At 42.5% G+C, this 25,883-nt stretch overlaps 1 protein-coding gene across 1 annotated transcript in view; it reads right to left on the bottom strand.

Moving 5' to 3' along the window:
- Positions 1 to 6,350: 6,350 nt before the first annotated feature.
- Positions 6,351 to 25,883, bottom strand: part of grik2 (glutamate receptor, ionotropic, kainate 2) — a 156,887-nt gene continuing 137,354 nt past the window's right edge. The window contains exons 15-17 of the mRNA XM_036539268.1: positions 20,427 to 20,652; positions 13,063 to 13,313; positions 6,351 to 6,517 (exon numbers count right to left, since the gene is read on the bottom strand). Coding sequence (XP_036395161.1) covers positions 6,353 to 6,517; positions 13,063 to 13,313; positions 20,427 to 20,652 — 642 coding nt within the window. The 3' untranslated portion in view covers positions 6,351 to 6,352. The remainder of the gene's footprint in view (positions 6,518 to 13,062; positions 13,314 to 20,426; positions 20,653 to 25,883) is intronic.

Below are 25,883 nucleotides of genomic sequence, written 5' to 3'. Positions count from 1 at the left end.
CAGTATGGTCAGACACAAGTAACTATTCAAGGTTCAGGTTGGAACTGGGACTAGAGTTCTGGTCAGATTTTGTTGAGGGTTGGGATTAAAGTTAGAGCAAGAACAACATCCACGGTAAGCAATATCCAGGGACAGATTGAGTAGCAACTGTCATCCCAGGTAATAAAACATGTATAACTTCAAGTGCAATGGGGCCCTTCCTGAATGCTTATCCGAATGTAACACTGCTCTAATGTGTTTTAACTGATCCACAAAACTCACAAAAAGTGATGATATCTGAAAATTTTAGGAGTTATGTCTTCCCATAAACACCATAAGCACCATAACCTTATTCAACGTCTCAGAATGTACTCAAATTGAATAAAGAGAATCAATAATTGGACAACCTGTAGGAGTCACTGTTATTTATTTATTTTTGTAGCTTCTATCCACACAGAGATGGCTGATCACAAAAGTATGTCACAATAATCATTGATATTTAGATATTGGGAAACAAGCCTGGTAAAATGCCACCTTTTCCTTTCTCTCATTCCTGGCTTGCTGTAAATAATTGTAAGCTGAAAGGATTGTCTGCCAAATTCAGTCACCCTGTCACAGGTGCCCCTAATAAGTCTCCATGCCTGAGTTTGTCTTTGTGATGGCCCCTCTCCTTGAGCTGGCTGCACCTGTATGATAGCCCCACTTCAACAGCTCTCTATAGCTTTTTCATGATGCCCCATGAGACCTGTCTGTACATGTGCAATAGGACGTTATTGTTTACATTAAGTGCTGTTTCCATAAAAACCTGTTGAGGTATCTGTGAGGAAGACAGTAATGATTCTGAAGCAGTATCGCAACACACATGCACATGCATACACATATGCACACACAAACACACACACATGCACACAGTATGTGTCTGAATTTTCCTGGATTGTTTCATGAACTGCAAAGAAATGGGATTTTCACTTTCTATGTCCTCCTCCGTACCTCTCATGTGTTCTAAGGGCTGTCCAGTCAGGCCACTGCAACAGAAGCAGCAGACTCTACAAACAGTAGGACTGTCCCCGGTCTCATTCCCTCCCATTCCTCCCAGTGAACTCCTTCATCTCTAGTCTCTGGGGTCACCTCTTCATCCTCGTTCTCTCCTTGCTTTCTCTCCCGCCCATGCTGATCGATCGCCTCTTAACCAGACTACAGTTTGTCTGTGATTATTTGTTCTCCTTGTGGTCTCAGGTGTGTCTGCGTTACTCCTGTCCACACCTCATCCATTTAGACTCACTCAACCCCTTGCCCTGCTCCATCCTCCCAAACACAAGTCCTCTACTGTTCCTGCCTACATCAAGCCAATGTCACCAATGTCATCTTTCCCTTTACACAAATGTTTGGCCCAAACAATCCATTTTCAGCTAAATACAGCAATAACAGCTACTAATGACAGCTAGTGATATCAATTTCAATAACGTACAGAATTTCAGCTCTGAGAACACTTGAGGCATGCTGACAATAATCTGGTTAACGCTCACTGGAGGGTTTGCTTTGCAGAATTTTTGGAATTCTGTGCACACCTCTGTGAGCAATATTTCTAACAAGTATGAGGTAAGCAAGTGGGTAAACATAAAATTAAATTCTGCCATAATGCCATGCTGCATATTGTATTGAAACTTAGAAAGAGAAAAAAAGTGGAAACCAAGAAATGGCACCATACCTGCATTTGTTTGGTTTTGGTTGGTTTTTGTTTGGTGTTTACCATGGAACCAATCTACTGAGTAACAAGCATGAAAGTTGCATTCGGGCAAAAACAGTGGAGAAAGATTCCTTTGTATTGCTGCATTTTTGGCTGGTGAATAAGGTTTGTGCTGATATTGTGTGCACGTGTGTAATACATTGAATACCTCCATTGTTCGGGTGTGTCTGAAATGCTATGGCTAGTAGGGCTGTAGACTGTATAGACAAGACCTGTGCAGGTGGGGCCTTGTGCTCTCTCTCTAGGCATACTTTTCCGGAGGCATGTGGATTTGCTTGTCACCTTTCACGCATCTTGTTTCACATTAAATTGCAGTTAGTGTTTGGTGGATGGATGATTGGTCCTGGATAGATTGGCTGCTCTCTCTCTCAGTAATTCGAATGTTGTAGTCATAATACTACTCCCAATGTTGTTGACTGCAGGAAGGTGCTTCACAATGGTGGCGGATGAGAATCATGATTACGACTCCTGTTGTGCTATGATGGAAAGAGTTGTACAAAAACTGAACATCATCATCATAATCTTCATCATCTTCATCTTCACCACTCCTCTGTGCTTTTGTATGTCAACGACCCATGCTGTTGTTGACAGATAAAGTGCAAGTAATTCCCTTATTACTCACCCGCAAAATCATAGTCATTGTTTGCCTATTCCGACAAACCCTGACTTCATGTCCACGCTAAAATGAATTGTTTATAAATCCCCCCCCCCCCCATCATAGCAGCAGTGACAGCAGATCACCTTTCTTTAGTCTTCCACATTGCTTATTACAGCGCCTGCTGTTTGAAATGGTTTGGACAGCATATTAATTCACAGTGTATGAAACGCTATGCTAAGGCTGATCGCCTGCATAAAAAAGAGCAGGGTAGCAATGACAGCCAGGTTGACGTGCTCTGAAGAAGAGATTTAAAAATTCCTAAAATACTGAATTTGAAAGGACTGCAGTCACATCCTGAGTGCCAGTGAAAGACTGCTAGCAAATTTTAACACATTAAGTAGGTAAACACAAGACAACAAACTTTTTTGTTGGCCCTTCACAATAATGCCTACCTTTTTCATTTGAAGTTGCTTGTCATTTAAATATTTACCACGTTCCAATTGTTTGCTCCACTTTAAAGTCTTTGGTTAGTCATTTTGGGAGCTGTTCACTTTTTATTCCAAAACGCTGAGGTGGAGTATGTCTTCATTTTGAGATGTCGATTAATTTCTTAAACCCTGTTTTTTTTTCCTTCTGCACAGGCAGGCCTGTGTTAAGTTTTAACAAAGACATTTTGACAAAGGAAGCCCTTGTGTGTTCAACCAATTAATTCCAAATCAAATTTAATAACATACTTAATTAATAGATACGGGGCTGCCTTACCTTGATACTATAAATGGCAGCAGTCAACATCAGGCATGTCAGACGCAGGGAATTACTCTAATGGGACTGCTCATTAAAAAGAAGGAAAAAAAAAACACTATTATTACTGACACAGGTTGTTGTTCTAAAAGGAGAAAAAGAGCAGACCTCCCTCCTTTATTTGTTCCTTTCCTTATTCCCAGCTTGGAAGGCGTCTCTCCCAGCTTTGCATTCAGGGTAGAGGAGCAGCTCAGAGGACGAAGGTTACGAGACTGGAGTCTCATTTTTCATTCTGTTTTTTTTTTTTCCCTCCCCTTCCCAGCCCGGATTAGATTTAAGGGAAGATCAATATGTTGTCATTCTCTCTCAGACTGTGACACGTGGATGTGGAGGTCATTTCGCCGGACGTCTCTTGCAGTCTGATGTGACTTGGAGGAACCGAAGTGACACCTTGTTTAGACACGCCTTCCGAACTAATGGCATAATGGTCTCACGGCATTGCTGTGCTGCGGCATAGCGGTGTTGTCAAGCGCTGTCAAACAGAAACATTGGGAGTGCCGTGGCACAAACCGCCTGTTCCTTGTTAGTTCAAAGATGAACAACTTTATTGCACAAGTGGGTAATAGATGTGCAAATACAACACAAAAAAGGTTAAAGCAGTTAAAGCAGTTATTTTTTATTTAAATATTTTGCTATACAATATTGTGAATGCTGTAGGTTCTGTATATTCTGGTTCTCGTTTACTATACTACTGTTGTTGTCCACACTTATTTGTCAGTGATTGAGTGATGGTCGTCTAAATGGTGCTGGTCTGCACAAGGGCTGAGACCTTATCATAAATGTGTGTTTGTGACAGTGAACCACTATCAAATTACTACATCCAATGCTGTAATAAACCATAGAGTTTTTACATGAGACTAAAATGAAAGCTTTGCACTAGCGGAAGTAGCTAAACGTGTCATCACTTTTGTAGTTCACCAAATCATTAAATGAACCTCTATTCCTCCAGTTTCAAAGCTTTTCTTTTTATTTCATTTTTAATGGTGTATGTTTTTAAAAAAGAAGCAGACAAAGCAAAAGTTGTGTGGAATTTTTAATGATTTTTTTCTTAAACTTGTGCATCATTTTCAAACAGTAAACTGTGTGCACTCCATTTTGTTTTCACAACATGGTCAAAATTAGTTTTGTGATTTTTTTAAAGATTTTTTAATTTTTTTTTTCCATTTTAAACCATTTACACACAATTTCTCAGCACTGTATACTAGCAGTCTATTGGAAATCAGGGGTGTAGAATGATAAGCAATATTGGCAGTCCTTCTCAGCCTTACTTTAATCTTCATATATATTTTAGTTGTTTTTTTTTTTCCTTTTTACTCGAAGTAAAAATATTTTTTCTTTAAATATGATTCCTTTACATGATAAAAATAGGTTTCGTCGAAAACGCGTGTCGCTTCAGTACTACCAGCATGCTTGGCACCCACCCCAACACGGACAGCCACAGACACGCCAGGCCCGTGGAGACGGTCTCGAGAGCACCCCCTGCGCGTGGGCCCTGCCCAGACACCCCCGGGAGCGCGTGGGGAGCGCGTGGGGAGCGCGTGGAGAGTGCGTGCGCGGGGCCCACGCGGAACGGGCGCTGAACGCACAGAGGACTCACGGACGCGCAGACGCCCATGGTCAGTTTTGTCAATAAAAATTATTACAAAATTTGTTTTTTTTATTTTTCTTCATACAAAAAACTCTTTTTTCATAGAAATCTTGCATTTCCACAAGTAAATGTGAAGATTCAGTTTCTAAAATAAATTAACATAAACATAAAAAATAAACCAAAAACAACAACAAAAAATAAAAAACTGAAAATAAATTGAAACAAAAAAAAAAGCCAAAAGGAAACTGGCAAGAGTCTGAATGAGGTGAAGTCTCACATCTGTTGTGATGCAGTCCATGAAAGCATAAATTAGCAAATTCATAAATAAAACAATAAATAATTGTATAAATACGGTTCTCCTGTTGGTAGTAACTGTTAGTTTGCTTTAGGCGGTCTGGCCTCCAACATTCAGGCAACGATGCTCAGGGTTTGAAAAGATCAGGCCATCTGGTCCACACCTATACTGGCAGGTATAACGGCCCTGGTGTCTTTGGGTGAAGCGCAATGACTTCCTCTGTCCCAAAGAACAGCCTATATCTGTTCTACTGAACAACTGAAACACAAATAAGCAATAGGTTGTTTTCATGTAATATATTTATATATATATATAATATGTATATATATGAAAAATACTCTTCCCCCCACCCCCTTGCTCCCCTTCCTCAGTATTCTAAAATGTGTTAGTAATCCCAAAAATTAAAACTAAATTAAATAATTTATTGCCCGAAGGATGGTGCGTTTCCTTTCTTCTTTTATTCCCCAAGATCCGAAATGAAAGAATTTGTCTGCTGAGTAATCCGGAATGGACAAGTTCACCATCTATTTGCTGTGGTGTGGGTGCGGCTCAGGTTTGGCCTTGCTATTTGTCGTATACTGCTTTCATTTCTGTAATTTCAGTCGGTTTAGAAAACAAACACCACATATGAAGATTAAAAAATATAATATGTACCCTTTTGCTGTCTGGCCACTAGTTTTTCTCTCTCTCTGTATGTGAGTGTCTGTTTGTGTGTGTGTGAGAGAGAGAGTGTGCATATGTGTATGAGTGTGTGTGTGTGTATGTGTGTGTGTGTGTGTGTGTGTGTGTGTGTCAGAGATGCATACTCTGTTGTTAATACTTGACAGCGCTTTGTGAATTTTGTGTGTTGAGAAAACACTTGAGTTTCCTTGTGAGAACACCGGCCACTGATTCACATTGGAACATTCAAAAAAAGGGACGACTGAACTCAAACCACACGCGTCTGACCCCAGATACCAATATCCGTCTCTTTCATTGTTTGCCATTCTTTTTCTTCACTCCACTCCAAATCAGAGTCCTTTTTAGAAATGCATTTATTTTGCTCTGTATACTGCCACTTGCAACAGTCTTTTTCCAAGTGTCAGATGCAATGAGGTAACTCACTTGGTTTTGCCCGGGTTCGAGTATTTCCACAGGAAACATTTTTTTTTCTGGCAAATTGTTTTAAACAACGATGACAGTCCGTGCTCCGGGCAATTTTTTCCACCCCATTCCCCAAATTCAGCCTTCTGTCCCCACCCCATCCCATCCCATCCCACCCCCTCATTCCAACGCTCCTCCTTTCCCTCCCTCCTCCCCCCATCCACAAGACACAAATAGAATTGTTTTTTTCTGTTGTCGGGTTTATGCCATGGTTTCCTTCCCCGGCAGTCTTCTGTCATTGAACGTATGCATGTTGATGACCTCCTCGGTTTTGACCATGACGGGGGCTTGTGGCTTGTGTTTGAGTCGGCGTTGGCACTTCAGTGACACCCTCAGCTCCTCCACCATGGCGCTACAGAAGGACCTCTGCGGGAGAGAAACACAAAGTTTGAAAAGCATCGCCCACAGAACCAGGGCCACCGAGCCACATGTTCTGAGCCACGCCGATCACACCACACCCTTTGAGCACTCCCTGCCATTCCTTACCCTCTGAGCTGCCCCTTGTGGCCAAACCCATGCAAAAAGCATCCTCATTAGAGTGCCCCCTACTAGCTAGCTGTGGTTTTGGCTAAACAGAAATGGAAGGGTGGGGGTGGAGCAGTTACCTGAGTCTCAGGGCAGGGCCTCTGGGGTCTCTCTGAATGTTTCCAGAGCATAATAACTAAAGCGATTTCTCCATGGCAGATTTCACTTTGTCACCGCGGTGACTCCTCTCTGCCAGGCAGCATGACTTATTGATGCATATTACATTTCCACAGACTCAAATCCCATGTAGCTGCATGCCCAATTAAGCCGTGTCTTCTCCCTCTTTCCTTTTTTTCAGAAAAGCTAAACTGGCATTTGCAAATCCTGCATAAAACAATGCAGCTGCTAGGGATTTAGGTCGCTATTCCTGGGGCTCATGCTCCTACAAGGCAGGTGAAAGAAGGTGGGGGGGGTTTTAACCGAATGCATTTTTTGCTGTAGCGTTAGATCGACATTGGGCATCTCCGAGTCTCTTCATTTCACGGCTGCGTATTCATTTTGTTTTCTCTGGCTTTGTTTGCAAAGATGAAAGAGAGCAGGGCCGGTGAACGCGCGGGGGGGAGATTTTATGAAGACGCAGCCCACGGGCTCTGACGTTCTCTTCCGCCCCCCCACGCACTCTGCTTTCTCTGGGGATGTTCTGGGGATCGGGGGACATCGTTCCTCTGAAAGCTGTGGTGTGAGGTGTTCGAGCGCTATCTTGATTAACAACCGACCAGCCATGTTTTGAATTCACGAACAAGACGTGTTATTTGCGTTTCTTTCACTTTATGCAGTGTGCCTAAAGTGTCACCAAGGGCTATGCATCCTGGGTGTTTTTTTTTTTTTCTTTCCAGAAGTGTAGGTTTAAAAGGCCTATTCTCGTGAGGTTTTGATAATCCTCCAAAACCAAATGGGTTGAGGCCGGAGCGTAGGCGAAAAACTAAGGGGCGGGGCCTAGGGAGTCTGTTCGCATTCGCCTCTCCGAAGCACAGCACGGGTCAGAAGTTCGGCTCAAGCCCCCGCGGTGTGAGCGAATCTCCTGGTGGCCCCCTCGCCTGCTGTCCATTTGATGCGTCGCGGGTCACTGTCCATTTTGGCACCTGCGTACGCGCGAGCTCAAAAGACGAGGCGCGGCCGCCCGCTTCCCTGCCTTCTTCCTGATCTAATCTCCTTTGCGCTCCTGAGTCCGGCACTCTGCTGCATTTGACTGACAGCTTCCATCCACTGAAGACCAAAAAAAAAACCTTTTCATGCTACATGAGGTCGAGGGGATCAGATGTTCAGAGTGTGAAGTTCTTTCATACCTTTAGCGAGGCGGGCCACATTACCCTCTGAGGCTACAGCTCGAATACTTACTGAGCTCGCAAGATATGTGCGATTTTATTAGTAGTGTTTTTTTTATAGCTATTGATTTCTTCTATGCGCGACTTGAAAGATATAACGATGTTACATCTTTGATATTGTTAACCGTCAAGCGGTGGGGGCACGCGGTTACCGCGACTTTTCAATCTCTTTTGAGTTTGGCCTCAATATGATGTGAGTGTGTAGCCTTTTATAGACTTGCTTGCGGCACCTAATTTGGATTGACAGCTGAGGCTTCAAGAACATCAGGTTGAAGACTCTATGGCACACAGATTACAGTAAAGCAATCAGAACACAACACAGAAGGTTGTGGCGATGCTATTCAAATTCATAGTCAAAATAGCAGTTGAATTTTTTTTTTTCAGGTGTTCTGGTGAGCAGGTGTGGGCAATTTAATTAAAGTCACGCTGAGAGGGCTAATGGCTATCTCGTTAGCCTTCAAGCCCCATCGCCCGTGCTGGGTGGGCCACCTGCTGGGGTCATAGGGGACACCTATGGCCACCTGCACCCGCTCTCTGGTGGCCACACCCGTTTTGTGGCTTGTACCAGAAACAGAGAAACAAAACACAAATATGGAGAGAGATGAACGGTTTGTCACTTCCGGTCCTTTGAAAGGCATTATCACTAATATTATAAATTACTCAAAAGATACACATTTACAGAAATGAGTGAAATTAATATTAATTTTACTGATTGCAGATTATGGAGGATTCTTGTAACGGAAATGAATATATTAATCTTAATTTATAAATGCGAGATAAAAAACAAGGTTTCAGTCCTTCCATGCCCGGCAGCGGTTTCTCCCCAGTGCGCGGCTGTGTTTTGCACCTTTTCTCCCCCTTACAGATATGATTAATTTTTAAACTTGTCCATCCATGCGGAAACTGAGACAGACTGACCTGCTGGAATATTCAAGAAATAAACACGGATGCACTAACCCGCTGTCTCCTACACTATTCATAATAGATTTCTCCCTCTCCCTCTCTCTCTCTCTTTCTCTCTCTCCCTCTGTCTCTCTCTCTGTTGTTGTCTTTCAGAAATCACTCATCCACAAATTAGTGATGGGTAACAGCTATTTAATGGGAAGCGTCTGTTATGGAGGGAAGGTGGCGGTGGTGGGGGAGGGAGGAGGGGGAAAAATGGCGAGTACGACACGCTTCAGTACAGCGGGCAACTCTCCCTCCCCAAATCTGATGACAAGACAGAGGAAGAGGAGGAGGAGGAGGAAGAGTCTGGCACGGATGAATAAATGGTGGGGGGGGGGGTCATCACACACGAGCGGCCATCCTGTGAGGACAGAGATAGAGTCTAGGCTGTCGTGTGGGAGAAGTCAGTGACCCGTGGATGACCATGGCATACGGGCTTGGTGGCATCTGTCCCACAAAGCCATCTCTTTTCACAGATTTAAACAGACTTCCTTGCCTGTATACTTGCTAGGGTTATCTCTCTGTTGCCTGGAAATGATGATGCACGTCGAACCATGTTTATAAATGCACTTTCATCATGTTTTCATGTTGTAATTATGTTATTGTGACACTGTAATACATGGAGAAAATGCACCGGACATATTCTCATGGTATGAGGAGCAAGAGGGACTTCTGTATGTTTAATTCAATTATAGGAATTTAGGAACTGTAGTGAAACCAGGCCATTATATTCCCTATTTGCATCACCCATACCAATATCATAATTTTTGTGTTTTGTTTTTGCGATTTGTTATGGCATTTTTTTTTACACACAGTCTGTTGGAAATCAAACTGAAAGTTGTCTTGGTTTTTATGATTCTCGTAAATATATATATGTTCATACAAGTATATAAGTCCAAAATTTGTTTTAATATTATTTTATCTTCATTCGTAACATCTATGCTTGTGTTTCTCCATGGTGATTCTAGGGGTGACTGCTGTCTTTGTCCTGTTCCATATATATGAACTGTGTGTGCATGAGCACACATGTGTGTAAGCACGTATCTCTGAGTGAGTGTGTGATTGTGTTTGTTCGTGTGTGTGTGTGTGTGTGTGTGTGTGATTGTGTTTGTTTGTGTGTGTGATTGCATTCCCTGTATGCCATGTATAAGGAGCATTGATGGAGGAAAGCCAAGCATGTGGACATGGAAATGTGCAGAGACAGGAGAGAAGCAGAGGGTTCTGCCAGAACCCCCAGCTACTGAATGATGAGACGACTTCAACGCACTTTAAACCTACAAGTTTCTCAGTCTTTTATTAAAGGTTTCAACAGGTATTAGACTTTGCCGTAAAAACGAAGTTTTATCATAACACAATCTTGACTGATCAAGGAAAATAAACACATTGATATTCATATCATAACAATAAGTCCTTTGAAACTGGTAAATATTACCATCTCTTGAATCCTGAGGTGTATTGCTTTTCACATCTTATAAACCTTAGAAACTGCCCTTTTTCTGGCAAAATATAGAAATAATTGTAAACTGCAGAGTATGGATGGTTCAACAGGACAAAGACAAGGCAGTGCTTAATACCACATTCTCAAGTTGATGCTTTCAGCAACATAAAGATGGGCCCAATTTTCTGTTTTGTCGCACAAAATACAGTCAACTGAGAGTCCTCAAACAATATTTCACAAGAGTATGATCTGGAAGTTTACTGTCTGATGCATTTTAGTAACCGGTCTTGACTGGACCTGGGAGCTCTACTGGTCTTAGTGAAGCCCCTCTACTGCCAGATTGTATTGCTGTATTGAACAGAACAACAGACAGGTGCTCTCACAAACACCCAGACGTACCTCTCTCACTCTGTCGCTCTCAGTATGTTTTTTTCTGCAATTAAGTGTCTCTCTATCCATAAGCCCTTTGCTACCAATACCCCTCTCCCACATTCTACACAGGCATACATATCGATACAATCGATGACCGAGGACTTATCACACGTAACAACGACGCTCTACAGAACGCGGTGGAAACATCAATAAAAGGCCGGGCGGTTCAACAAACAAAAACACCTTTTCGGGATCAATAAAAAGGTGCCGGAGACGGCTTTTAAAGTCGGTCCCTGGTTGAGTGGGGATAAACGGTGATGAATGGGGAGGATTAGCATGCCTGACGTGGGCGAAGATCAAAGCAGGGTGAGGGTGGCGCTGGCACGAGCGGAAGGAAAAGAGAACACAGAAATGTGCCTCGTGCCTCACGCTAAATGTAACTTAGCGAGGCCGTGCGTAAATCTCCCTACAGCCTCGTGAGCGCGGCATTACAGCCTCACAAAGCTTTTGGAAACAACCGATGTTCTTTATGACGGCTGACACACCGTCAGGTGACTCGCCATAAATTTTCGTGCACATGATTTCAGTTTAACAGAATATGTGCTCTATCACTCTGTGTCAGACATGCAAGTGTAATGCATATCATATGGAGGTGACACTTAACATAAAGTGTGACTGACACATGTAACACTTCTAACACTGAAGACACACCTGTACTGTGGGGGAATAACTCAATTGTGCATAGGGGGTAGGGGGACATGTTTAGTGTATAGTGGACATGGTGCAGCATTTCCGTTCTAAACATGAAATGTGACAAGTGCACAGTACAACAGTCCCTTTTTTGACAGAGCCCTCAGCGGAAAGTGCAGATGATGGGAGCAGTGTGTTAGTGTGAACCCCTTTACTGACCGCTAAGCTTCGTGATTGGATTCTAATGAGAAAGCGAATACATTTGATCCATTTCACTAATGTCATTGCAGCCATGAGACCTTCCCCCCAGTGCGGTCTTGCACAAGCTGCTGGGAGGGTTGCGTTAGTTATACAAGTAGCACAGATAAAGAAAGAATCTGACACTTCATGCAAGACAGGCATCTAAAACTTCAGCCTACAGACAGCTAGGGCCTGCCCATATAGATATGATAATGTTACAGTACAGAGAGGCATTCTGTAATGTTTTACAGATTTGGAAGTAAAATCATTTTGATTCAACCCCAGCATCCCTTTCTGTGCCAGTCTCTTGAAAATAAGTCTTACAGTGAGGTTGGCAAGGTTTGTGTTTCCACAGGTGAGGTGTGAAGTGGGTTAATTTCTGCAAAAAAGTCCTTTCACTGCTGCCAACCTTTCAGAGCACAGAAGTGCCAGATTACCTTCCAAAAGTCACTGGGAGGAAAGCCCAAGGTCTCTCTTGGAGAAACCTGGCATTTAGATCTATGTGCTGAATGTATGAACTGGGTACTTTGATACAGATATGAATAAAAGGGAAAAGGCCTGGTAGCTCTATGTATCTATGTGTCACTTTGCAGCTGTGAATGTCACAAAATCTGGCAAATCCGGCCACACTGCGTTCATGGGGAGAATTCAGTAGGCGAGGAACTGCATATCAATCCACAGGGGACGCTGACAGATGGCTGATGAAAACTCTTCAAAATGAATATTTAAAGTAAAAGAAATTGTTTAAAGAGACTGATAATCAAAGCCTCTGGATCTAAAATGTACATTCTACTAACACTGCTTGAAGACATTGTGCAACATTTTTTTTCTGGTGACACATCACATGCAATGATACACCTTTGTGTCTGGATTAGCTCAGCCAGCACAGCTCTGTCACATGACAAACAGCTGACACGCATGTAAGCTGTCACTCAATCACATCCCGGTCCCCAAGACAAAAATGACTTAAACAGCTGACAGTCTCAAGGCTATCCATGTTTAGCTAATCCACGCGTAGCTCTCTGCCTCGTTTTCAGGTAACAACTGACTGACACTTGAAGAGCTGAAAAAAAACAGGAAACAAAACATGCCTGTGCTTTTGAAGTGAGGTATGAAACGAGTGACAAAACAAGGAAAACCGTGGCGCCGCCTGGATTTGATTTTTGTAATTTTGTGCTTTTCTACAGTTTCTGTGACAGAATTGCTTATTAAAAAAAAAACTCATATAAAAGGACAGCATTATTCAACAGCAGTAAAAAACAACAAAGCGACATTTGTGTGTATAAAAAAAAAGAAACTGCAAAAAAGATGCAAATCATAAGCACAGATCTGCCACATTTTCAATGCAGGCCGGAAACGTGAAAGTGTTGCTTTACCTTTTCGAGTTGTGCGTTTTGTTTGGACTTATACAAGAACTCCCCCACTGCCACAAACACAGAGAGCACCAGGCCAGCGGCCAGCACGATAAAGATCCCGCCGATGTTCTGCACACCCAGGGCGCTGGCCTCCTTGCTCTCCTCTTCGGGGCAGCCGTTGCCTCGCCACCACTTCTCCTTCATCATGTGCAGCTTGCCCTCCTCCTGTAGCTGCAGGATGGCGATGGTGATCTTGTCCCGGTACGGAGAGCCTGAGGGGGACAAAAAAGGAGAGAGCCTGAGAGACAGTGGTGAGAATGGCTGTAGGGGTCCCATCCAAGCATGGAAAGCAGTGAGAGCGAACATCCTTTCCTGGTTCAGAGGGCCTGAGGTGATAAAAAGGAGGTGGGACTGGGGTCGTTGGGGTGGCAGTATAGCATAACGGTAAGGAGCAGGACTCGTAACCAAAAGGTTGCTGGCTCTGTTCGCTGCTGGGGACCTGCTGTTCTACCCTTGGGCAAGGTGCTTAACCCAGAATTGCCTCAGTAAATATCCAGCTGTATAAATGGGTAACATGTAAAAAATTGTAACCTATGTAAGTCTCTGTGGATAAGATCATCTGCTAAATGTTAATAATATAATGTAATGGGTCTGGTTCTGGACAGGAGGTGCCTTTTTGTGTTTTTAGTGTCCTGTTAACACACGCAGAACCTGCAGGACCCGCACACAGTGGGACAGTTACTGAATGCAAACGTGATGCCGTTACATGATCCCATGCTGAAAGCTCAACCACAAAATGCTCTTCCCAGGCATGGCGCTGAAATAACCATCTTGTAAGAATGGCAATTAACACATGCCGTAAAGGAGAAAAGTAGATTCAAGGGACTGGCCATTTAAAAACAATGGTCGATTTGTTTTTTCCACTGATTAAAAGCGGCTGCCGTACTTAATTTGTGATAATGCTCCTTTCAGTGCTATTTTGCTTGCCTTAATAAATTAGTCTGTTTCCAATGTCAGCTTTGAAGAACTCACTGATTGTGCTTTTTGATTCACTCTATGCTTTTCAGAGAGCCAAGAGAATACCTCAAACTCCCATCAGCCGGCTGCACCCGCCCAAACACACACACACACACACGCACAAGCAGGTAAACAGCATACATAGTTTGCACTTCTCGCAGATCAAAACCGGTCAGCGAAGGCAATTTCTGATTAAATCTGAAATGTGAAGCCAAGTGAGTAGGCTTTAAATCTCACAGCCCCTTTCATGTTTTGATTATCAAAATGTTTCTGTTGTTGGAACCGAAATAATTAGGATGTTAATGCCGTGGGAGCTGTTTAAAAATCCCACTCACGTCCCTTCGCCGTTACACTGGCATCCGTTGCGCCTCGGTGGGTGGGGGGGGAAAAACCTGCATGCCAACGACAAGAAGTTTTCACGCAAGTCGACTGGTGCACTGCAGTGAAGCAGGCAACAACTAGACAACGAGTGCAGCTTCACTGACGAGTCTGTAGGGTACCTGAGAACAGTAAGCAACCCCTGCTGACATACCTACCCCTATCCCTGCAGGAACAAAGCCAATTATGGGGCAGCGGTGTAGCCTAGTGGGAGCAGGACTCATGACCGAAAGGTTGCCGGTTCGATTCCCCACTGGGGCACAGTTGTACCTCTGGGCAAGCTACTTAATTCAGAATTGCCTCAGTAAACATCCAGCCGTATAAATGGGTTATATGTAAAACACTGTAACCTACATAAGTCAATCTGGATAACAACCATTGCTAAATGCCAATAATGTCATGTAATGTAACATAATGTAATTTCTGAAGCTGTGGGCTGAACCCAGGCCTGTGTGCTCAACAGCATAATGATCAGCGAAAGATTAACACGAACACAGTAGCCTCCTACTGCTGAGGGTGCTGGATGCTCCAGGTAAGTGTTTGAAAGTAAGGCTTTCATGTGAGAGTGAGGCTGCATGGGCCCTGCTGTTGGTGGAGCTGTGGCACACTGTCAATCACTCATTCAATCCTTTTTGAACCCATCAATAGATACTGCGGGGGCAGCCTCTCGATAACAAAAGGCTGTGATTGGTTGAAATCAGTGAGCCAATGGGATGCCTTGTCCCACCCCCACCAACCCAACCTCCAGTGTGAGCAGTAACTTACATCATAATACTATCTTCTCCATGAGGATAAAAAGTAACTACATTTCTGAAGCAATGTTCCAGAGAGTTTATTACAGCAGGGTGAGAGAGAGCAGTGATGTCTGGAAAATGACTGATCTTTGATGAGAAAGAGAAAAAGAGAGAGAGAGAGAGAGAGAGAGAGAAAGGATTTGGGACCAGGGAGGAGAAGTAGAGTCTTGGTTAATGAACGCTTTGAAGTAAATTAAAGCTGACAGGAATAGGGTTGTGGTGTCCCCCCCTCGTGTTAACCTCGGATTCGGTGAGGTCCTCTTCCTCAACAAAACGACTTCATTCTCCACTCGGTCTAAAAGGGAAATAGAACCCACCTGCATTCTGCGGCCCTGTTTCCACTTGTCAGCAACGATACAGGATGGAAATTTGGGAATCTGACCAGCTGCTCACAGCGTGAACATCAATGTGCAAAGTGTAAAAATCCACAAAGTAGGGAAAGTGTGGAACTGAAGGACAGGCTGCAGTCTGTTTATAATAAGACACACACTGCTGTAATCTAGCAGATCAAAGCAAAGTAATGGCCATGGAATCTCACAGGCACTGTCTTCTAATGACAGCATGGAAGTGAAAGAGAGACACAACGTGGCATCACCACAGACATGCCTTTTTAGCAGAGCTTTTTATGATATTTATATATTTGTTTTGCTTGCAGTGTTTTTTAAGTATATAAATATTTCATAGGATTGCTGAAATTGATCAATAAATAAAATCTGAGCACTAGCACGACTTCTAATTCTTTATAAAATATTGCTAGAAACATGTCTGTTGTAACAATTATTGGCATCTCATCTTTAGTGCAATCACCGGTAACCAACAGGGCATGTGATGCAGGATAGCTCCACACATGCGCGCACACACACACACACACAGGGCCTTTAATCAAACCATGCCCTTTTTTTTCATTTCTACTTCTAGTTTTCCTTACTTTCTTTTCTTTTTTCTTTTCACTTTTCCTGTTTCTATTCCTTTTTTCACCCCCACCCCCTTTTTATTCCCCGTCATCATTGTTTTCTTTGGCTCTCCTCCTTCGGCAGTGTGAAAACTTGGCGAGTCACTGCCCATATGAAATGTTTGGTGGTGTCCTAGGAGGAGTTATGTTTTATTTTACATCAATGAGTCGCATGTAATTGACCCAAGAGGGAGGGAGACCTGAGAACTAACATGTGATGTGTTTGAGGAAAATATATATATTCATTACATTCATTCATACACACATTCATGTATTTATTAATTTATTTTTGAATAAATGTCTTGGTCTCTAAATACTGTAACCAATTCTAACATTAATGGCAGGGAAAAGAAATCAAATTATGAACAATGAATGGAATTCAAATTCTATTCACTAGAAGGGATCAAAGCTTCAAAAAGGACACAAGCTCATGGCTCTGTTCAGGTCTAGATATTAATGCAGCCTGACAATCGCCCTCTGTTTAAGTCAATGAAATATATGAGAAAGGGCATGCTACAGCAGGAATACAACATACATATGGCAACTGCTAAAGTGCTAAAAGGTTACGATTTGCAATTTAAATGCCTTGTTCTTGGCTGCTTGCAAATTTCTCACAGGGGAATAATGATGCTAAATACTCTTTTTGGGCAGTCTCTCCCAGCTACGCGTGGAGCATTCAGTTAGATGCACACACACAGATGCACATGCCCGCACACACACATACGCAAAGATTCACGCACGCGTGCACACATGCATGTGCGCATACACACACACACACACACACACACACACACAGACACACACACACACACGTGCGGCCCTGCACTTTACAGCGCACAGCTGCTCATTGAAATATCATGTCTTCCGGGCGGCGGCATTAGCGATTGATGCGGCATAAACAATGCTGAGGAATGGAATGGCGGAACGTTGTGGGCCCCGGATTTATGGCCACTCGGGGGAAGGTAACACGCCGTGCAGCCCCGTCTCAGCCCGGCGCCGGCCGGCCGTTAATCACCCGCCGCTTCCCCACCGGAGCCCTTTTATGATAACATCATGCTAATCGCCGGGAGGCCCGCCTCGCATCACTCACAGTTCTGACAGTCCCCCAAGCCCAATTCGGAGGGAAGGGGTCTGGATCGGGGCAGGGCGGAACGGCTCGCCATCATCGAACTCAATTAAGTGTCGAAGATGGATGCAGCCATCGCGGGAGCGTCGCCGGCCTTGCACCTTCCAAAATTGTTATTTCCCAGAATTCTCTCAAACCAGTGCTCCCAAAATGCAATCAGGTTTTCAAATACATAGGCAACAGGTCATTGTGTGCAATGTAGATTGTTGGGGTTCTTAGAGCACGGTTGCTTGGATTTCTTTTTTTAATGCTGTATCCATTCTCCAAAGGCATTTTGTTCTTGTGTGCACAGAAGCGTAATGCAAACTCCAGTTAGCCCTGTGCCCTGCTTTTTAAGGCTTGGGTTTGGTCCTTCAAAGCACAACACTAGGCTTCATCGGGCTTAGTTATATTTGTATTTATTCTGTTATACCCTCAGGGTCAGATCAAAGGAGGGAAGAAAAAAATGAAATTACCAACCCGACAAAATCCAAAACCGCCTAACATCGTCTGACCATTAGAGAAATCGCTCAGACAGAACCAGGTTTCAAAGTTTTGCCACATAAACGTTCGGAATTTCTGAAACCGTGTTAGCGGGAGCCCCTTTGCAGGTGACTCAAAAAGTCCCTTCTATGAGAACTTTCTATAAGAAAATGTTAGAAAAAAAAATCAATATTAAATTTAGAACAGAATTACCAGAAAGGGCTGCAGAGGGGATAATGGTGATTGCGTTCAGACTTGATGCCGTAATTATCTCACGAGAAATGAAATGTCCATCATTTACTTGGCTCTCAATTTGTTTTCAGGCATGAGAAAAAGAAGGCTGGAACTCCCTAGTCTCAAATAGCTTATAATAGTTTGGATTACGCAATTTCCTATACAGCGAAATGAGACAAACAAACAGGTGACACATCCATGGATGTAGAAGGGCTCAGTGGACCTTAGTGGAGGATAAAAATTTAATGGAGAACACACTGAAAGAGCTCTACAGCCTGTTCATACAGAGTGTTACTGTTCCTGTTACAATAAGAATCAGCTTTAGTATTTACATTCGCATTTACCCAACAGTTCACTTCTTTTTGTAGCGCAGGGTCGGCTGGGTCATGGCGCATGTCAGACAGAGACTGCAAACGAAAGCAATAGCCTGCAGGGGGTTCTCTGCAGTTGACCGCACACCAGTCCGACCCTGTACCTCCAGATTCACCCTGGTCCTTAAGAAGCCAAGGTCTGTGCGCATCTATTATCTGTGGGGAGGCTGGATTTCCCACGAAATCGGAATAAAACTGAGAATGTACACAAAAGTCTTATGCTAACATGTCTTGCAGGGGTACTTGGAAGTTTGCTCTTAAAAAAAAAAAAACCTAGGTACTTAGAGGACGGCACAGAGTGTGCGTTTGTGCCCGACGCTGCCGGGGGGCTGTGTGTATAATGGGATTAGACAATCTGTTACAGCACACGATAATGAAATCTCGTTCCTCCACATGGAATTAAATACACTATAAAAGATGCAGCGTTGCTCCCTTTCTGTTGTTGTTTTTTTTTTTTCTTTTTTTACGTATATTCTCGGCTTGCCCCTAAGACCAGCTCTCCGAACACATGCAAACTGAAACAAAAAAATAAATAGGAAATGACATAAATACACATATGTAGCGGAGAATCATAAATTAGGGATGATACATAAATTCAATTCAGATTTGATTCGGCAATAACCGGCCCTCCAGATCGTCCTCGCAGTTTTGCGATGTAATTTATTTAAATTGACTGGGGTGCCAGAGTTTAACCTGCGTTGCTGGTGGCGCTACAGGAAAGTAATTGAATCATGTGCTGCTGTCATAGATGTTTTTTACTGATAGCTGAAAATGAATAAAACTTGGTTTTGCATGACGTATTTTCTGTGAGCCAGGGCATTATATACTCCATTTTTACAGTGCAGACGCTAAAGCTAGCACCCTACGGTGGAGAGATTAGTGGGCTGTGGACACTTGAAATAGTTGGGCTGTATGCGCATGCTAGAGAGGCTGGGGGACTACAGGGGTCATCACAGTAGATAAGAGTCTGATTCAATCTGTCAAAATGTGTGTGTGTGTGTGTGTGTGTGTGTGTGTGTGTGTGCGTGCGTGCGTGCGTGTGTATGTGTGGAGTGGCGGGGGTAGTGAAAGAGGTGTGACATACCGCAGACTAAAGCAGTGCTACACAGCTCTGTCTTCTGAGGTGTGGGAAAACACAGAAGGACTTTTTTGGAGTCAGTGTATAACTCTGTCAAAGATGGCATTCAAACTCAAACAATAAACAACTACACTGCAAAGAAAGCAGCAGTCAATATGGAAATGCTCTCAGACAGAGGGCAGCTGGGCATATTTTGAAAAAGATCGTTTGGTTTTCAGCCACCCAGTCACTTTCTTGTATATATTTAAGCAAAACTCAACATTAGATTTCTTTTAAATTGCCTGAAAATGAATCCTGGGGAGAGTTTTCAGTTGGATGTGCACGGCACACGCCAGGTCACATGAGCGGCACTCCACGATGAGCGTGAAAGATCACAATGATCACGAGGCAGTCACCAAGCAATCATGCCAGAGCCAGAGGGAGCTGGGACAACAAGGCATGCAAACACAATATGCAGCAGTGGTGGTTTATGGGACAGCTTCCAATCATCCAAACCATGACGTCACCAGTGCTTTTCACTTCATGAGGGCTGGTTCTTAGCCACCTCATCTCTGATAAATACATTTTGGAAAATCTGTTAACATCAGGGGCATTTCGTTTCTGAATTTTAAAATGAATGCTCAAGGGCATATGCGTAAATCTGGAACTAAGACAGATTAATGATCGCTTTGTGCATCTGACCCAACCAAACATTTTTCCCAAGTTCTGTCTTCTCAAATAGCTGCCTCATATTCCTTTTAAGAGCTCAAGATTTAAGTAGGGAGATATGAAGGGAGATTTGATTTTTTTTTCTCAAAAATTGTATTTTTAAGATCAATAATATTGAAAAAGTGAAAAAAAGAATCAACCCTTTGCAGCACAATTATGTCAACTGGGACCGCAGCTGAACACTCTTGAGGGGCACAAACCCCTCTCACAACCCCGCTCTGAAATTCGTTCGAGGCGATCGGAAGAACCCGGAGGACGGACGTACCCATGGGCGTGCCCACGCCGTAGGCCTTGGAGTCGATGAGGCCGCCGATCTGCGTCAGGTTGCAGTTGCGCTGGGTGACGAACTCGATGGTGGTGGACTCCATCAGGAAGGCGTAGTCGGAGGTCAGCACACGCTGGATGCCCTCCTCCACATTCTTCACCATCACCGAGTGCCGGCGGCTGCTCATGAACTCCCACATCTTGTCGTACGTCGAGATCTTTGTTTTCTGAAAGAAAACGGAGGGGTGGAAAAAAGAAAAAGAGAAGCAAACGATGATGGATGAGCCGCATTGTGGCTTTAGAAAACCGGGGTAATGGCCCTCTGCACCGATCCCCTTTGTGTAAATAGTTTCAAACAAATAACCTGGAAAGTGAGAAGGGGGGTGTGTTGTAAGCGATGCTGGAGTGCGGTTGATTGTTTTGTTCATTGAAGAAATGAGGATGGAATTTTTTACCTACATACATACAGAAAATTCTTCAGAAAACACTTAATTCCACAGTTTTCACAAGTCCAATTTCATAAGCTGTCAAACTGGAAAAAGTACAAAAAACATATATATGTTTGATAAAATATTTTTGCATTCCTCTTGGCATATCATTTTTCTAAAGTTCAATCCCTCATTTAATGTATTCAAGCTACCTTCCTCTTACCTTTCAACCTACTCTTGTATGAAACTAATTACAGACAATCTAACCTACACAACAACTCCATTAACTTCTTGTAACATGACTTTTCCTCTAATAACTAATTTTTCCCATTGCACTGACTAAAATGGAATTGGCATTTGATATTCTAGACTCATGTTACATGCTCACTGCACAGAAAGTATGCTGAGGCCTGAACAATATGCAACAGTTTGATCCCAGTTGACTAAATCATGTTGTTAGGCTTATGCTGTATAAATAAAGCCACAAGACATGAAAATGTGCTGGTAAAGCATGCTGAGAACAGACTTTCAGCCTGTGCTACCAGGCAGAAAAACACCCACACAAAGACACACACACACACACACACACACGCACACACACACACACACACACACACACACACACGCAAAGAAAACGCAAAAAGAAAGACTACGTAAATAAAAGCGTTTTGCTCATTTAAATACAAGGCATGTTTTCACTTCCATCAAAGCTTGGAACACAAACCACAAGTTAATTTACATGCAATTATATTTTAAATGTCATTAGAAAACGTGTCATTTTTTTTCTGCTAAAGTCAAAGCGCAGTTCCCCCTCTCCTGCGCAGTCATTATCTTCCTATTTGCCTGGTCCGTGAGAAGAGGGCGGCGGCGGAAATCGGAAAACGGCTAATGACTTAAAACTGCCTCTGAAAAAGGTGTTTGAAGTTGCCGGCTGAAATGCACTGACAAGGAGCGGCACACTTAATGTCGATAATAACAGTCAACACACATAACCCCAAAATGTTTTGACACGCTAGAAAGTGTCAAATTGTTGTTATGATTTGTACAGTGCACGTTGGCTGTATTCTCCTTTTTTCCTTTGGAGACTGGAAGGAGGGGAGAGGGAGCTGTGCAAAACGCTGCATGAAAGGGAAGCTCTCCATGAAAATGTTGAGTCTCTTCAGGTTCTTCTAATAATCTCAAAATGAGAGAGCAAGGAAATTACCCTTGGTGAGCAAAGCGATTTAAAACAAAAACCGTTCATTAAAATGTTCAGCCGCTTTAGTTTACCCGTGGTGGATTCTTTCACGAAAGGAACTGAAAGCATAACATGAAATATTTAAATTCAGTCGTCATATGCAGAGCCACACTTTTAACACAAACATGCTCTCAAGGATTCCTGCTAATGCTCCACTAAAAAATTCCACCCTTTGACAGTGCCCTCATCCTGTTACAGAAAGTGTTCTGTCCTGTTGAGTCACTGCTGACAATTCTTTGAGGGCCTTGCTCTATAAGAAAAATGTGTTGAGTGTGTCTTACCAGAAACTGTGTATCTTACAGTTATAAACTTTACACTGAGTAAATATACAGTGTGAGAAACTAAGACAATTTGCAAGAGACCTCTTGCAATTGGTGAATTTGTGATTTGTGTTTTCAGTTAACTGCCTTCCAACCACACCCCTTTCATTATAGTATTATTACTTATGCATATTATGCATATTAATACTTAATATACACATCAATCACTTATTTTTACAAAATTTTTGTTTTTTGTATAGGGATCAAATCCTCTTTGTGCAGGAGTCTCAAGAATCAGTAGATTGTTTGCAGATTTTCCTGTCTGTGGACATTTATTTGCATTTTCTATGAATGGCTAGGATCTTCTGTCTTGCCTTTTTATGGCTATACTGTATTCCATACAAATGAGGGTATCTGCAAAACAAAGAGAATCCTTTACAAAGTATTCACATTTGTAATATTTTCCTTTCAATGGTGCCCAAAAATCATTGGGAAACGCAGGCGCTCTCTCTTTTCTGAGGGACCTTTCGGAGACATTTTAAACCTAATTAAGTCACGCCTTCAAGGTGCCACCTGCCATTATTGTGCGTAATGACTTTCTGTTGCCGATCGATATTTTAGATCAACTGGGTGATTTGCGAACTGCCTATCAGAATCTTTTCGAGTTACCCTTGACGAATCAGCCAATTGAGTGTGCCGACTACAGAGTGCTGATAACGCAGAATTATTCACTCAACACACAGGAGAGATAGATAACCACCTCTGCTCACACAAAGTTGCAACTCTCAGATTCATACTCTGTCCAGAGCTTTTATTTTTAAACAACAGGGGTTTACATTACCATAATCAGCAACCTCCTGTCATGCTAATTCTCCTAATTTTTGCATTATGCTCCAGAGTTTGATCTTAGCAATTTTTCACTTTCATTATCATCATCATATTTTTGCAGTTTAGTTGGAGATTAAGACAATAACAAATGAATTGTGAATAGATCAACATCCGCATTTGAAATGTTGTGCAAAGCATGGAAACCCCAGTTTGTTGTTTAAGATTACGTGAGAGGGATTCACCATGTTAATTAATTTATCGGGTTATCATTAGAGGGATTTGCAAAAAGGTGAAGGCATGGAGACATGATCTTACAACACCCCTTTCTCATGAGTCATGGCATGGTTACTGACATCACACACGTTTTCCCTGTAATATAGCGTTTTGTCAGCTGTGTGAAAAGTCCATGTTACTCTGATGGATTTCATAGATGCCTGTTCAGTGATGGGTGTCTATCTCTGGATCATCTATTTGTTCTGCAGAGACCCTGGGCAGATCATGTAGCTTTTATATTACTGTTCATGCAGCTGCATATTTCACTGATGTTTTTGTGTTAGGTACCTAGCTCAAGGATACAAATGAAGTACCCTATCCAGGATTCAAACCCATAACAATCTGGCAGCAAGCTGACACTCTGGCACTGTGGCTGCCTGACAGCACACACTAGAAGACCCCAACTCTGCACTGTCTCACATGATTCCTGCGACTGCTTAAATAAATCAAGATTCTGTGGCTCTGTTGAATGATTACAATATTTTCATTTTCACAACTTGTGTTTACACATGATCCCCTGAGCATTATGGTGTGCAGTCCCCTGAATGTGCTGAATTGCTGACAGATTTATGTAACAGTCTGTTTACGTTTCCAGGTGTACATTTTCTAAGCATGAGGATGGCTCATCCTCCTGGTTAACACTGTGTGCCAGAAACCGCCTCTTTTTCAAGAGTTCCTGCAAAACACTGCAATCTCCTGAATAAAACCCATTTCATCTGTGTGAATGATATGCCACACACCCATCACTATCGAATTACCTGGATTGGCAACTCAAAACAGGCAAGCACTGTCAGAATTCACAGGGTGGGTTCTGTGACAGCGTGTACGTTTTCCTTAAGCATACTGTCAGTAATCCAATGAATTTACTCATACAAATAATTAAAAGAAAATCAGGCTCTGTGCAGATTTCATATCGACACCTATTAGCAATTCAAATAAGGAGCCTAAGTTCTTGATAGGGGACTAAAACACATTTATGCAAGTTTTTCATCCTTTTTTCTACCTGTTTTACAACCGTGCTTGGCCCATATGAATCTCTCTCTTTGTACAGTGAAAGCTGACATGCAAAGAAATGTCATTAAAAAAAAACATGCTAACCACAAAATGGACACTGAACACCATTAATGCTAAAAATGACATATTTAGGGTTACTAGTGTAACCCTAGTACCTTTTTCTTTGGGATTTGAGAATGACAGCTTTTGGTTGTCAACAGTTCTGAGATAAAAGCTTAATGTTTTCATGTGCATGCATAAAGCTCCACAGTATCTAGCCACAGAAGGCATTTTTTTTTCCATCACTTTGAAAGTAAAATAAATTCTCCAATCATACTGCAGATGAAAGAGAAGAACACCATGAACTAACCATCACTGATCATAGTAGTGCATCCAATAAAAAAAAAGAACATTCCATTAAGTATTCGGCAATAAAAGAAGTAACATAAGAACCAGCTAACAATGAACCAATGACACAGAGTAATGTGGCACATGGTGGCAGTAATTCACCCGAACCCAAAGGGTCCAGTCCTGCCTTGCCTGTTTGGGTTGGGCTCAGATAAATTTGGCTCGTTCGGGATGGAGTATTTTAAAGGCAAAATATTTTGATGCACACATGTGCTTATGGGGAAAAAAAAATGGCAAAAGACTGGAGATTTTTGTTTCTGGAAGTGCCCCTGCTGCGATTTTATTCTTTTTGGGCATTAAATAAACATAGGCGTGTTGGTTATTCACTGACAAAATATTATCCTATGAAATTGCAAGACAACTCTTATAGGCAGAATGTGTTGTGGTGATACCTCAAGGGAAAGGCTGGGGTAATGAAACACTTGTAACAGTAACAACAAACATTCCTGCATATTTACAGACCACAGGGCAACAATGCACAGAATACCTATGAATTATAAAGCATGGGAATTATTCCTGACAACAATAATAAACTGACCGTGGAAGCTGTTGGCTGTATTGTTTGGTTTTCATATTTAAATGGTACTTTGAATGTGCTTAAAACTGACAGTCAGTGCAGTATCTCCTACAAAAAGAACACTAATATTTTTGGATACACACAACTTAACCTCTCCCCAGTAGGTTATAAAAATAAATTCCAATTTAATTTATATCCAGTAGGCTTAATGAAAAGAGTGGGCGAATAATAATATATGATACAGACTGAAATTTTGGTGTAATGATAAAGCAAGAGGAACCTTCATGTGTGCATTATCCTGAAAGATAATAGAACATGAAAAAGACCTGAAAAAGAACATAATCCCGTTAAGCAATTATCTCTCTATGAGATGTGAAAATGGTGAAAGTTTATGATTTTCACGATTGCTGTTGTTTGGATCTGGCAGTGTCAGGCTTTAGCTTTTGACTTTCCCTGTGCAACTCCGACTTAAGTCATGATCACGTTGTTGGTCCTGTGATGGTCAGTCTTAACC

Source organism: Megalops cyprinoides, chromosome 10 (genome assembly GCF_013368585.1).
Source record: "Megalops cyprinoides isolate fMegCyp1 chromosome 10, fMegCyp1.pri, whole genome shotgun sequence".
In the NCBI taxonomy this organism is placed as follows: domain Eukaryota; kingdom Metazoa; phylum Chordata; class Actinopteri; order Elopiformes; family Megalopidae; genus Megalops; species Megalops cyprinoides.
Note: the sequence above shows the minus strand (reverse complement) of the source record. Positions and strands in the feature narration are given on the sequence as shown.